The 15306-nt window shown below is 42.7% G+C and overlaps 1 protein-coding gene across 2 annotated transcripts; it reads left to right on the top strand.

Annotated features, from left to right (window-relative positions):
* The first annotated feature begins 190 nt into the window (after positions 1-190).
* On the top strand, positions 191-15055 carry LOC119224517 (ceramide transfer protein-like). 2 transcript variants are annotated; one of them, XM_037481530.2, is made up of 18 exons: positions 191-786; positions 946-1080; positions 3071-3187; positions 7200-7307; positions 7564-7702; positions 7904-7984; positions 8128-8285; positions 10180-10272; positions 10391-10477; positions 10644-10736; positions 10961-11038; positions 11726-11821; positions 12185-12317; positions 12413-12483; positions 12580-12708; positions 12793-12922; positions 13257-13394; positions 13658-15055. In XM_037481530.2, the coding sequence occupies exons 1-17, from the start codon at positions 694-696 to the stop codon at positions 13382-13384; spliced, it is 1869 nt and encodes a 622-aa protein (XP_037337427.2). In that variant the 5' UTR covers positions 191-693; the 3' UTR covers positions 13385-13394; positions 13658-15055. The 2 variants fall into 2 exon arrangements, with proteins under 2 accessions (XP_037337427.2, XP_062418343.1); XM_062562359.1 differs by lacking the exon at positions 10961-11038 and having other exon boundaries at positions 194-786.
* Positions 15056-15306: the final 251 nt, after the last annotated feature.

The following is a 15306-nucleotide window of genomic DNA, read 5'->3' as shown; positions in this document are numbered from 1 at the left end:
TGATGTTGGTATAGTTAATGCTGCAACGCAATCCATACGACGAAAAATAAAATGTTTTAATCTGAAAGTAAACGTGTGTAGCTTCCGGTGTCTCCATCTAACTTGACGTCACTGTGTAAAGTACACAGTAAAGCGTGGCTGCGGCTCCACCCCCAACCAGATAGTCAGTCCTCCGCTATTGCTAACTAATCTGCGGGACCGCGGCGGCGACGCAGACCGTTGCTCGTCAGTTGTAGCATGGAGTTGGGGTACCGCGCTAAGAAGAAAGTCCTCCTTATCGATCGCTCGCCCGAGTAGTTCGTCCACTGCAGCCGAGACAGCTAACGAGGACAGTCACAACGAGCCGGTGCAGTTTTTTAAAGCTAAGCTAGTCGCGTCGTTTGACAGCTAACGCTAACTAACGTTAGCTAACCATCGTCCCATTGGTATTCAAAGTCAGTTTCAAAACAAAGCCCGCAAAACGGAGAGGTTGAGACCCAGCTGTCGCCCCCCCAGAGCAGCTTGCTACTAGACAAGCCGGTTGAGGATAAATTAACGCTCTTCGGGTTATGTTTGGTTCACTCGGGTAATACCCAGATAACGGTATTTTGCTGACGTTAAGCTTCAGTTAAAGAAGCTGTCAGCAGGTTTGGCAGTGACGCGTGAATCCGTCCATTCAGTCCGGTTCCAGGATTCTGCGAGGCTTGGATTTAAATGTCCGAGAAGAGTTCATCGTCCGGGTCGGATGAGGATGTGGACCCGGAACCATCCGCGCAGCATGTGGAGCTCGGTGGCGTTTTGAGCAAGGTAACTTTAGGTTACAACACACAACAACACGTTTCGACCTGTCATCCTGAGAAAACCATTTATCTTAATCACGCACACACACTGTTGGTGATGTGCAACAGTTGAATTAATCCCTCATCTACATCTATTGACGCGTTAACTCTCCTCTCGTGTCCACAGTGGACAAATTACATCCACGGGTGGCAGGACCGATGGGTCGTGTTGAAAAACAACACTTTGAGTTACTACAAGTCCGAGGACGAACGGGAGTACGGCTGCAGAGGCTCTCTGTGCCTCCGCAAGGCCGTTATCACGGTGAGTACACAACGCACCGAATGAGCCCAGCACCTGTCCGACCATCCAGGGAACCTCAGAAGATTGGACTTTATGTTCTGCATTAGTGACCCTTGGAGCCAGGTTCCCTCCCTAGAATGTCTCAATGTTTTGATCCTGTCTTTCTCTATTGGCGTCAGCATGGAGTAGAACTTTGTTCCTTTGTGACAAACAAGGTATTCACTAGTAATGATCCTGCTATTGATATGTTCACATCGGAAGGGACCTGCAGTTTAGCAGAAGGAGGCATTCTGGCACCGTGCCTTTTCATCCATGGCGGTTCCAACACAGAACACTTGAAACTGCTGTTGCCGTGGTTAAAATGTAAGCTTTGACCGCATACTGTAGCAAGCAGACCGGCGTTGTCCTGATGCAGGCACCCTGTTGGGGAGATAAGTAGAAATTCCACACCCTGGTTAAATATTCACTGGTCTCCCTCGGCATACCACAACAGAGTGCAGAGGCCAAACAAATGGTTTTATTGTGATTTGTGCAATAGGATTATATGACTCTAAATGGGATTAAAACTACACACATGAGGGGTTACGGTTAATTTCCTCTAATGGCTGTGCTCACTTCAGTGGGCGTTTGGCCAATTCTGGTGTTTGTGCAGAGATCTAAATGGATTTCCACCACAAGGCATTTGTAGTGTTTTTGTGATATAGTAGGCTAACTAAGTGTACACAAATTGGATCCACATGATCACTAATAACGAGAAAAGTAGGACCTGCATGGTCACGTCTTCCTTAATAAAGGCAGCGCTGTCTATGGACACCGTGGTATGAGCACTCAGGAATGCAGAAACAAGCCTCTGCTTCTCCTCCTGCCTCGTATCAGTCTGTTAGACATTGTGTAGCTGTAGACACACCAGATTGTCATCATACCAAATCAAAATGTGTAGGAAATCTCTACCACAGTGTCAGTTTAAACTCTCAACATTGGTGTTTGCGTATAAATGATTACATTTAGACTGATAACCTTCTCTTTACTAACGTGGAAGGTTCCTCAGTCCTGTGAACAAGTGCAGCAACTCAAAGAGATTCAGCTGCGCTTATTCAACTGGAAAGAGATTGTTTCATGCAGGGGCATAAACTGTGCTGTAAAGCTTGGCTTTATGGGCTGTGTCTGATACGGCACAGTAAGATAGGCTGGATCTCTCCAACCAGTAATGGCATCTAGGCCGGATGTTCCTCAGCATGACCGTCCTTCTTGTGAAATGTAGAAACTGGAGGGCATTTCATGTGATATCTGTTTCCAGGGGAAAACGTTTGCTCTGACCTTTTGTGTGACTTATTGTCAAAGTGTAAAGACGATGTTGCATAAAGTTACGGGTTCAGAGTATATTCTGCTGTTATATAAATAAGCCACCTTGAGCTTACGTCAGCTGACAGAGGGGCCGTAGGATTGGTTCGAGGGAAACAGGAAGGATATTCATGCCAGCTGTGTCTTATTTCTGATAAGGAACTGTTGCGGAGCAGATATCTCCCCAGCTGTGTGCAGTGGTCAAATTCCAATCTCAGAGGAAACAGGAATTCTGTGGTGCACGTGTTTGGGTTCCTACGGGGTTAGTGTTTGGAGGTGGGTGTGGTGGATTGTAAGATGGGGGAGTGAAATAGTTGAAAGATTTGGCCTCATGGTAGAAGGAAACGTTATGATGATCCAAGCCATGGAGAAAGACCATCTATGCACAGTTCTGCTGCAGACATGAGACTGGTTTCCTAATTAAAAATCCCTGTTTATTGTGTGGTAAACGCTTCTCTGTGACTGATCTTTGTGTGTCTGAAACGTGTCATCACTAGTCCGCCAGTGTCATAAAAACACTGCACAGGCAGCAAAGGGGAAAACTTATATTGCGCGTTTGTGTTTTAGTATTAAAATATATTGCTATTTTGTCTTTGTGATTGGTATTTTTTGACATGACCCGCGCTCCGCCTTATAACCCCTCCATGAGCCCTCTCCTCTCACTTTGCAGCCTCACGAGTTTGACGAGTGTCGCATTGACATCAGTGTGAACGACAGTGTTTGGTACCTCAGAGCTGAAGATCCTGAGCACAGACTCCAGTGGATCGAGTCAATAGAGCTGCACAAGGTGAGTGGCTCCTCTTTCTCCGTAGATTTTCTGGATTTTTCTTGCTTGCTTCGTTTTTCACCTTGGAATTGTACCTACCTGCAAGCAAGTCGGCTGTATTACAATGATATAATCATTTATACAAAAGATACTTGATTTTCCTCATTTATTTTTCATTTTCCTTCATGTGCCAGTTCCTTAGGCTGTATGTAATTGTTTTTTGGCCTGTGCTTGAAAACATTGCATTATTGACTGATTATTTAGGTTCCATTTTGGTTCAGGTTTCAATATTTTTTCAGAAGAGACAGAGATATCTGTTTTGCTCAGGGAGCTTGTTGTGTCAAAACAGGGATTCAGAAGGACACGCACACACAGCCGCTCACCCGGTACGTAAAGGATCTGTGGAATGCTGGGGGTATCCCCTGTTATCAAATACCAGGCAGCTGCTCACTCCACAATGACGTCACAGGAACATAAACATAGGTCAAATGTTTAAAGGGTACTAGGTATGTTCTCAGGCCCTACGATCAGGGAGTAAAGAACTCTATGAAAACCACTTCATACACAGCTGTGATCTGTTCAGAACTAGCTGATACAGCTCGCTATGCTAGTTCAGTTAAAAAATAAACTAAATTTCTTTAGTTTTCATTGTGTTGCTTGTACAGTGTGGCACCCTACAGACAGGAGATAAACCTCAATCGGTATGATTGGACTGTGACTTTGGGTTGAGTGCAATTATTTTCTTTGTTTGTGTGTGTTATCTGTATTATCTGGTACAACGTGTCTTGGAGAGTTAGACCAATGTACTTTTTCCCGTGCATCCGCCACATAAAAACACCACCCTTGCGGTGAATTCTCGTCAGGTCTGCGTTGTCCACTAAAATGTTGCTGTGGATGGTGTTCTTGGTGCTGCTGGGTGTTAACAATTGAGTGTGACTGACTGCCAACCTCGACTCCATTAATGACACCGTGAAAGTATGTGCGGATTGTCACCGGCAGTAACCTCAGCAGGCTGAACGCTGGCCTACCTGCAGCGTTGGTATGGCAGTGTGTGTCTGCACTGCTCCCGGCTGGACAGAGAACAAGTTGCTTCTGGTGTCCACCAGCGCAAACATCTTCTGCTTTTAATCTTGAGTTGGGAGACATGAGACAAAATATCTTTAACCTTTGGTCACTGATAGGAAGAAGGTGTAGTAGAGGTCCCACAGGGTGTCGTAGCTCATACTGTGTTGTGCCAAGTGAATCCACTAAAAGAAAACCTCTTTCTATCGAATAAACTCATTGTTCTTTGACTTTTTTTGAACATTCTATACAGATATTAAATCTTTTTGTTGTAGTATTAGACGTATATGGCAAATGGAAAAAAAGGTCACAGAAATTGTGCATTTCGCGTACTAAGTCCTTTTAGTCGCATCTGCTTGAAATATATCATGTTTTCACATTTTTATTCACGTTTGTTGAATTAATATAAAACTTCCTATCTGAACCGTTAAGCATTTAGCTTGATGTTGGTATCTACTAATAAAGCTCAACAATAAACTACATCTGGAGGGTTGTATTTTTTGTGAAAATATGATGAACTCCGGCAGATTTTTTGTTGTATGTAGTGCTTTAGAGTGGGTAGAACAGGTAATGATTTAAGCTTTTTGAATGTGTTGTTCAAGCTACTTATATCAGCCTATCCACATTATCAAATCAGGCAGATATTTTACAGAGGAAAAAACTGTTTGTTTTGCGAGGCCATTTGTGTTTTTATGTGTGGGTGTGTTTGTGTTGGAGGTGGAAAAAGTTGTGGACAGTGTAGGGACGTTAAGTGCAGCTCATGATGAATAATACCTTCTTTTTTTTTATGCCCGTTCGCCATGCAACTAAAATCAAGAGGGACATATAAAACTCAATCACACTGAGAAGACCATTCCATTCTGTCATATTCAGAGGGGTGTTACTGGAGGGGACATGGGGCGAAACCCCTGTATTTATTCCTACTTGCTCCACCACACTTCCTCAGGCTGCTTCCAGGCTCAGTAGTGAACTCCATCAGACTCCACCAGGATGATAAAAGATGAAAGGGCAGTCAGGTATATGGAAATTATGCAGGGGATCTAGACAAATGTTCTTTCCTGCCTCCCACTCTCTCTTTCTGTCATAGTATACAAAAGGCTGCCCCCCCGCGCCACCCTCGGTACCCGCTGGTTTATCACACAACTACCTCTGGATTCTCTCTCTCCCTCATACAGAAATGCAAGCTTACTTTATTTTGATCCCCCTCAAGATGAGAAGGTTTCACACATCAGGGTGTGTGGTCTGTTGATAAGAGGGGAGAGTGTGTACGCGCGTCTCTGAGTCCACGCGTGTTACCAGACTCCGTCCGTCTCTTCCGCTTCATGGGGCAGCGGGTGTCGGCCGCTTCTCTGACCGCTACGAAGAAAATGACTAATTTCCTCTTCCTCCGCTCCCTCTTTTGCGGCTGCTTTTCTTCTTTCTTTTTTTTCACTTGATAATTTTAGCTGAGTCTGTATGGCTTTTCTTCTCCACATCCTGCTCTTTCCTTCTGTGCCTCGGCGAGGTGTCTCCAGAGAACCCGGGATACTGGATTTAAGCATCTGAATTTTTTACAAGAGTGGGAGAGCTGAGGGAGCGTCTGGGCGATGTTGGGCCGATCCAACCGTCGGGACTGCAGCAGTGCCCTGCTGTGTTTTGGGTGCTGGAATGGTCTGATGGTGGGCTTATAGCATGTTGGCATGGCTGCTTACGGTCACTTATCACCAATTCTTTAGTTAGAATGTGTTGAAATCTGATACAATTGATGAACATGGCCCGTCTTTGCCATGGCATATTTTTGCATGTGTGTGGTCTTGTACATTAAGAAAACTGATGGGCGAGCTTATTCATTTCACTGCATGGCATTCATTTAACGAGATCACTCACTATTTAGATTTTTCTTTAATTGAACTAATCCTAAGCATCTTAAAAAAAGATCATTGAGTCATTTACCAAACAGCAATAAGCTCAGGTGTGAAGTACTCGGTGGTTGCTATGGTCACCGACTGAGTTACTGTACACGCATCTCATTACCATCACACAGCTGTGGGTACAAAATGCCTTTTTATGTGTGTGAGCACGGCTGTGCCATCAAGATAAGGCTCAACCACAAATCCTGTAGTGTAGCTGTACTACTTAGTAGTTGTTTTACTGCTTTACTTTATTCAGTGGTTGAACACTGAGTTAGGGCTATTTTTTCATTGTCTTTTAATAATGATGTCCCATTATTCATTTATTTTAGACAGGCCGATATTGTATGACAGTTTTTTCATTATTCTTGGTAAATGTCCACTCTCTTTAGGTATTTTTTGTATATTCAGTAATAAGAAAGACAAGCCTATAAATTTAGGCGCATACAAAACAAACACAGTTAAAGTACAAATGTGGGACTAATTGGCTCATTCAATTGCTGTCTGTCTGTAAATGGTATATCATAGTATTCTAGTCAACACCTGCTTGTGGAACAGATGAGATTATTGGGTGAGAATGCATGTGCACACGGTACTTGCTGGCATTGCCCGGTCATAAGTTAATGGACCAAATGCCGTCCCTGCCACTCCCTCCCTTAATAGAGGCAGGTAATATGAGACGGGCCCCGTGTGGCCGTGAAGGGTAAAACTGCATTTTCTCTCAGGAGGTCGCGTAGTTTTGGCCTTGGGTGTCATTTATTTTTCCAACTCGTATCAGGTGGTCTTGATGAATGTATGCGTCCCTTCGGCAGACTGTTTGTTGACCTGTGTTGTTGTGCGTGGGCCCTGCTTTACTCAGTGCTGCTGCCTGCGAGCATTGATCGCCCCCTTTCTCTCTCTCTGCCTTCTTTCTTTTATTAGAAGCAGACTTTCTTATTGATTCATAATTGTTTAATGGGCTTTTTGTGCATCTACTGATGTTCTGTTTCCTCTGTTTTCCTTCTTCTATCATCCACATCCTACTCTACCTTTCCTTCTTTTCTTACTTCTCCCTGTTTTTTCAATCCCTCCTTTTTCGTCAGGCCGAGTCCGGTTACGGATCAGAAACCAGTCTCAGGCGTCATGGATCCATGTTGTCACTCACCTCAGCAGCCAGTGCCTTGTCCGCCACATCCACATCCTCCTTCAAGGTAACAACATGAGTCTCAAGATGTTCCGCGCTGTCGGATTGTAACAAATATATATATATATATATATATATATATATATATACATATATATATATATATATATATATATATATATACAAAAGCCCCTTCTGAAAGTACCTATAGCCAGGGTGCTAAATCTGTTGTTGTTTTTCAAAGTTATTCATTTGGTGATGAGCTATCCTTGTGGTTTAAACAAGAGAACTACTCCACTTTACTTCTGTTTTTCTCTGCTCAGAAGGGGCACAGGTTGCGTGAGAAATTAGCTGAAATGGAAACCTTCCGGGACATTCTGTGCAGACAAGTGGACACCCTGCAGAAATACTTTGACTCCTGTGCTGATGTTGTCTCCAAAGATGAATTCCAGAGGGACACAGGTAAGTAACCTGTGACTTAAATGTATTTTTGCAAAGTTTAATTTGTAATTTTTCACTCATGGGCTGCGAGAGATTTCTAAAAATACATATTTCAAATTGAGGTCCATTCAAAAATACGTATGTCCAAGTTAAGGTATTTGTTTTATTGTTAAGTTAAGTGGATGAATTCATCTTAATGGTGTTGCTCTTACCTTTAAGTAGAGGAGGACGAGGAAGATTTTCCTACAACTGCAAGACCTGAGGGTGAACATAATCACAACAACAATGGCAGCAAAGAGAAGTGTGAGTTGCCTTGCACGTCATATCTTTATTTGAGAAATGTCTGTCATGTGTGGCCTTGTAATGACTGGTTCAATTCAACGTGAAAAGATGATCAAGTTACAGCGGTCACACTCAGTTGATTCTTTTGTTTTTGTCCGTGCCAGTGTTTTCCCTCGTCAGTCCAAAAACGATGAATGGAATAGACTTCAAGGGCGAGGCCATTACCTTCAAAGCCACCACAGCAGGCATCCTCTCCACCTTGTCCCACTGCATCGAACTGATGGTCAAACGAGAAGACAGCTGGCAAAAGAGGGTGGACAAGGTGAACGCTGCTTGCACTCGTCACTAAAGGTCATGTGACTAATGAGTAGTTTACTGAGTTTACTGGCTGTGGGGAGGTGTCGTAAAGGAACTAGTTGCTGCCTTCTATTGTCTTTAAGGAGTTGGTTATCAGTGTCCAAATGTCTAACAAGGACTTTAGTACATAAGTAAGTTATTAATGGTGGTAGTGAAGTTATGATACAAATGTACAGTAATCGTTTTGGAATCTTGGCTCAGACATTTCTAAAATACTTTAGCTGTATTCATTACATAGATATTTAAATGAACGGGTTAGACAATTCCTTATTGGCAATAAAAGATTTTATGCGGATGTTTTAAATTGTCTTTTGCTTCCGTTTGTGGTCAAGTGCTTTATCAATATATCCGTTAAATTGGCCTCAAATTAAGCAGTTCAAATGGCTGGAAACAGTGTGTTTCTAATTGGTTATATACATATTTATATGTAGTTACTGAAAAGCAGCTAAATAAATTGTAACATTAATGTCTATAACCCAAAGAACATATACTTTTTCAAAAAAGTCAGACTTGCTTACCACAAGCATAAATGCACCTGTTCCATTCAGTCCCCCATTCCTTGACTTTTGCCTCACCTAAAGTTGTATTTTCGGCTATACCACCTTAAGCGCCTCATGCCTTACATCCTGATCCGCTCAGCTCACCTGTCAAACCAGTTCTCTGTGTTTGAAGTCACGCTGCCCAACCCTAAGAGCCACAATAGCAGGGAAGTGCTTTCAGTCAGTCGGGCTGCTCGGGTGAAACTACCTCAACCTCTCCGTGTTTGATTCTGCATGAAGTTTAACTGCGGATGTGGAATAGGGAAATTAAAATAGTTCAGAAAAACCCACTGAAAGGAACAAGACGCCCTTGCTCGGACGTGTACAGAGAGAGGAGTCAAAGGAGATGACTGCTAAGACGTCATGGTGCAGTTTGAAGAAGCCCTCGCTACAAAAGAGGGCAGAGAAGCTCAAGTACCAGACACAGAGATGGATACCTCTACAGACTTGCAGCCTCTTCTTTAAAGTAGGTGTCTGTCTGTTTAGTGTCTACACACCACTGACAACCGGATCTCCTCCTTATACCTCTGTGGCAAGTCTTAAATCTCGCCTGGTTTCAATGTCTCTCTGCATCGCGTTCCCTCCAATTCGAGTACTCCTGAGTATACTTTTTATCCCCCCCTCATACTTTTAATCATAATTACTTTAGTTGACTTGGTATTTAGGACGTCTCTGGAATATGATCAGTTTGCTGGGCAGAGTTCAGGGGTTACATTTTGATTAACTTGCTCTCCTGAAGAGACCGAAGCCATTAGCTGATCTGCTGTGTTTCAGTGCTCTGAAGCAGCAGATGGTGAGAAATAGCAGACGATGCAATATTTTAAGTTGTTCTTTGCAGAGGCCAGTTTCTAGTTAAATTGGGTGATGTGTGTTTTGTCTGGCAGGGGATGGGATATTACGTAAAACCGGTTTGAGAACACTTGCAGCTGAATTATGTCGTTAGTTTCGCTGACTGAACGTAAGACTGCTCTTCTCTTACAAGTCTTTATCAGCAGAGATCTAACGAAGCAGCATTGTCACTGTGGTTTTGTTAAGGCTCCGTAACACTGAAGTCAAGTTGTGTTGTCTAAATGAGAGGTGAAGTTGCTCCCTTTTCAATGCAGTGCAGATGTTTTATTTGGCGTTTCTAGTTACATAATGACTGTTCCTATTACTCAGGACTGCCTCCTCTTAGTCACCTTTTAATCAACTAATCGGTTTTATCAATTCTTTGTGCTATTTCATACTGAATTACTTCTTTTCAAGAAACTTATCAACACGTACCTTTGCTTTTGGGTTCTTTTACTGATCTGTCTGCTACACTGTCCTCCCTGTGTCCAGGAGCTAGAGAAGAGGAGGAGGGTAGAAGATGCCTACAAGTCTGCTATGAATGAACTAAAGAAAAAGTCACACTACGGCGGCCCAGACTACGAGGCAAGATGAAAATAAATTTAGTGTCTTCCCATCTGTTTCTGCACATTTGTCACAGCCGTTCTCCCCGGGTTCTCGTATTGCTTTTCCTATATTGTGTCCTCACGTTTGCTTTTCACAGGAGGGGCCCAACAGTCTGATCAATGAGGATGAGTTCTTTGATGCGGTGGAAGCTGCGCTGGACCGACAGGACAAGATAGAGGAGCAGGTGTGATGAAGATGTATAAAACATAACACATTGTCGATCTCGTTGCCCTCCCTGGGAACACTTCTGTCTCTCTTTTAAACTCCTTTTAAAGGCAAATGAACTGAAGCCCAGTTAAACCTCTCTCTGCCGTGTCCTTTTAATCTCAGTCCTTGTCTCTGTCCGTCAGTGCCAGTCAGAGAAGGTCCGGATACCTCGACTAACTCCTGTTCCTCCAGGAGACGTCTACTCCAGTATCGGTACACACCGGTTTGCCGCCAAGGTGCACATCTTATGTTCATTCTTCTTGGTTTTAATTTATGACCACTGGGTACTGCTGCTTGCATTGCTTCTCTTTTCTGTCTGAAGCTTCATCCTCTTACAACTAGTGAAATATGAAATGCTGCTTGATCAGGTTGTGAAAACATTCTTTGGACGACTTCCGCAAACCTGCCTGTTTTGTGCCTTACTCCTTTCTCTTTCACTCTTCCTATCTCTGCTGAACAGCCCCGTAGCCATTCTTCTTCCCTGTCTTCCGTTGAGCTAGTCAGTGCCTCAGATGACATTCACAGATTCAGCACTCAGGTACTGTATTTGGTCAAAAGCGAGAAACTCTATTTGCAGAGGGATGCAATCGCTCCCCTGCTTTCCCCCCGAAGTCGGGAAGAGCATGAGAATGTCTACTGACTCCAGGATCTCACAAACATTTCCTTTGCACTAAAGTCTTATACGATGCAAGACAAAAATTAACCAACTTGACACAATTGGCATTCCTGAAGGGACTGACAGGTTGCCGCTGATGAGACCCATGTTTATCCAACCCTGCATGACGGGAATGTAGAGAGCTCTTCATTCCCTCTACCTCCTTACTGCACATTACTCTGTCTTCCACAGCATAAGCAGGCATGAATCCAGACTGAGTGTACACTGTATATACACACCTGCATTGTAGGGACGTTGAACAACCCGCCCAAACAGGATGAAGTGCTGTGTAACTACTAGCTCAGTGGTTGATGTGTTTGTTTGAAGAATTCCTAATTCTGAAACGGATGTAGTTTTAAGTTTTTCCACCTCAGATGTCATCAAAACCTGGAATCATGATAATCATATCTGCACAGGGGCCAGCAGCGTTGATTGCTCCAAGTTATAGTTAATAATTATTACACCATATCGAAGCAGCCATAATACAACACAGTCTCACTCTCCTCTAAATGTATCCTGTTTTTAAAGCGTGTCTAACATGTTCACTTAATCTTTATCCATCTCATCCAGGTGGAAGAGATGGTGCAGAATCATATGACCTACTCCCTTCAGGATGTGGGTGGAGATGCTAACTGGCAGCTTGTAATAGAAGAAGGAGAGATGAAGGTGAGCACAGAGGAAGAGAAGCTTGTTATGAATCATTTCCCTTGATCCCTAGCTGTCGAAGTATGTAAGTATTATTGACTGAAAGGTTCTTTAGGAACAAGCATTAATATCAAAAGGATTTGCGAGCAGAAGGAAAGAGCTATACAGATACTTAAATGAAAGGTATTCATGCCAAAATGTCACAAAATAATCCTTTGAATGAGTTACCAGTAAAATAATGAGAAAATATGCTTAAGTTCGGTCACTTAGGGGAAGAATCAAAAGGATGCTCCATGACATCTTCTACAGGAGGACTGCCAATATGTTTATAGTGATAACATGACTTTCCATTTGTTGTCTCACGGGCTGCTCTTTGTGTGACAGGTGTACAGGAGGGAGGTAGAGGAGAACGGTATTGTGCTGGACCCTCTCAAAGCCACACATGCTGTGAAGGGGGTGACGGGACACGAGCTGTGCCACTACTTCTGGGACACGGCTGTGCGAATGGACTGGGAGAGTAAGTTCAGAAGTCTCCATCATATCAACATCGTTTCTCTTCCTCTTTTTTAATGTTGTGACCTCAATGAACTTTTTTTTTTTTCTCTCCCTCAGCCACCATTGAAAATTTCAACGTTGTGGAAACGCTCTCTGATAATGCTGTCATTGTTTACCAGACACACAAGGTGAATTAACGGCATGGTTGTTTCACAGGTTGCTGAAAGGCGGTTGATCGATAATATCCGGCAGCTTATTCCATTGATTATCCGTTTGCGTTTCAGAGAGTGTGGCCTGCCTCTCAGCGGGATGTGCTCTATCTGTCAGCCATCAGGAAGATCTTGGCAACAAATGAAAATGATCCGGACACATGGCTGGTCTGCAACTTCTCCGTGGACCACGACAATGCCCTTGTAAGATTCGTACATTATGCCTGGCACTATCATGCAATAGAGTGTTGTTTTCCTACAATTGGTACATTTTATTTTTGCTTCCAGCCCACCAACAGGTGTGTTCGGGCCAAAATCAATGTGGCTATGATCTGCCAAACCCTGGTCAGCCCTCCAGAGGGGGATAAAGAGATCAGCAGAGACAACATCCTTTGTAAGATCACCTACGTTGCCAATGGTAAGGTCCTCTCCAGCCTCATGGGGTTTTGATCTTATTGTATATGCCTAATGGCAGGATCAGCAGCCAACACAACAAAGCCTTTCCATCTTCATCATTTCAACTTTAATTTACACTCAAGTGCCTCAACCTCCAACCTACTGTAAAGCCCTGAAGGAAGTGCTGATCCTGTGCTAGATTACTAGACAGGTTGTGCGAGTTTGTTTGAAAATATCTGATACGACTAGAGGGCACCCTACACCTGACTGTACTCGGCGGCACATGCACTAATTGTTTGGTCATAAGTTAGAACGTTTCCTCATTTTGCTGATCCTTTCCCTCCGTGTGGCTGCAGTGAACCCAGGAGGTTGGGCTCCAGCCTCAGTCCTCAGAGCCGTGGCTAAGAGAGAGTATCCAAAGTTCCTTAAACGCTTCACCTCTTTCGTCCAGGAGAAAACTGCTGGAAAGCCCATCCTCTTCTGAACACCCAGAGGTAACCCGTAATTCAAACACGGCTTGTTTCATGACCAAAATAAAAGCAAGAAAACTGAGACATGTATTACATTACATTTAGCTGACACTTTTATCCAAAGCAGCTTACATTTTGCCAGGAGAGCAATTAAGGGTTAGGTGTCTTGCGCCACTGTTAATGGGTCGGATTTCTCTTGAGAGGTGCTTTATTTATTTAAAAGAAATAGACTAGAAATGCAGAATATTCCATTGTTGTTTATCTGATTTTTCATTCCTTTTTTACAGGATTGCAGAGGGCCCACTTGAGACTCAATGTCTACATGACCCTTTCATCCTCCTAATTAGAACGTTGTCCATTTACTGCATTCAGAAGAGACTGGTTTTACAGCTTTAATTCATCAGTAGTTGTCATCCTGCCACGTTAACATGGCTTAACAGCACCTGTTGGTCATGGGTACATTTGTATGTAAATTCAAGAGTTTAAGTGGTTTTTGAATTGTTACCAGTTATTTGCTTTTTGTAAATTGTTTTGTACATTTATTACACTTTTTGGGGGTTTTCTTTAATCACTAGTATTACAGCTACTTTTGCTGCTGCTAAAGTTACTACCATGAGAGAGGACAGGAGAAGCATTGATTAGGTTTGGTACATTATCACCTGTTTTCTGCGGTTTCCTGTCCCTCCACAGATGTCTCTTTGCAGTTTGAAAGGGGGCCAGGGCCTAAAGCTTTGAAATCTTTATATTTCTAGATGGCTATAAAGTAGCTTTTGGGGAGCACCAGGGACACAATGTATTGTATGGAGAAAACCAGATACGTTTTTTAGTTTGTTTACCAATGTGACAAACCTGAATGGATGGTTGAATGCGGGGACAGTAGGGCTCTGGAAACCTGGAGTAGGATTTAAAGAGCAATTGAACATTCTAATCAAAAATGGAATGTTGATATTGGATTTGACTGCCGTCTATAGATGCTGAGTTGTAAAAGTGTATCTGTATGTGGCCAGCAATAGATGTGCTGATTCCTCTCGCTAATTGAGTGAAGAGTTGAAACCTTTTGTACACCCTGGGTAGTTTTTAAAAAAAACTTTTCCACCCCTGATGGTGCAGGGAAAAGCTCAAGTCTGTACAATTTGTCAGTTTGGGCAATTAGACCAGCTGCTATTGTAACAATACGGTAAAGATATAAAATGTGGAGTAGTATAGAATAGATCCCCTCGAATCTTAGTCATATTCCAACATTACATTTCAAATCCCACACTACAATGCAGTGGCCTCCTGCCCTTTGACTGAAAAACCCCAGGACTCCTGAATATCTTTACTGTACAGCCACCTGATGTGCATTTATCAACACTTAAATTAATTTGGGAATGGTCAGCATTTCACATAATCTTACCTCAAGATGTACATTTGTACCAATGTTTAATGCCATCATAGGTTGGGAGTTTTGCAATCAGATCTGTTCGTTCCAAGGGGTGAGATGTTCAGAAGGATCTGGATCATTATTTTTCTGATTATAGGAGCTAGATCTATGAGCAATGTCAGCTTAAGAATGCCTCCAGTGTTTTTAATTTTGATAATTCATCAGTAATCTACACTTTCTATATTTCTAAGTTGTACATCAGAAGTGTTATTATTTGCACTAAATTACAATGTTCTGTAAATTAAAATTGTTATACAACAAGGACCGTTTTTTTGTGGGACTGCTGTCTATGCATCCATCAATAATCTTTATTAGGGTAAATTAAAATTTCTTTTAACTTAAGCTGCATGTCTTTAGAAAGGAAAGAGGGAGAACATGAACATACATTGTGGGCTAAATGTTTAGATCGGTGTATGTTAACACACAGAGTACCAGTCACATTAAGACATTCTCTCATCGATGAGATTGTGTGTGTTAACATAAGCCTTAAAAGTTAAAGTAGCCTAACAATAA

Source organism: Pungitius pungitius, chromosome 5 (genome assembly GCF_949316345.1).
Source record: "Pungitius pungitius chromosome 5, fPunPun2.1, whole genome shotgun sequence".
Taxonomy (NCBI): Eukaryota; Metazoa; Chordata; class Actinopteri; order Perciformes; family Gasterosteidae; genus Pungitius; species Pungitius pungitius.
Note: the sequence above shows the minus strand (reverse complement) of the source record. Positions and strands in the feature narration are given on the sequence as shown.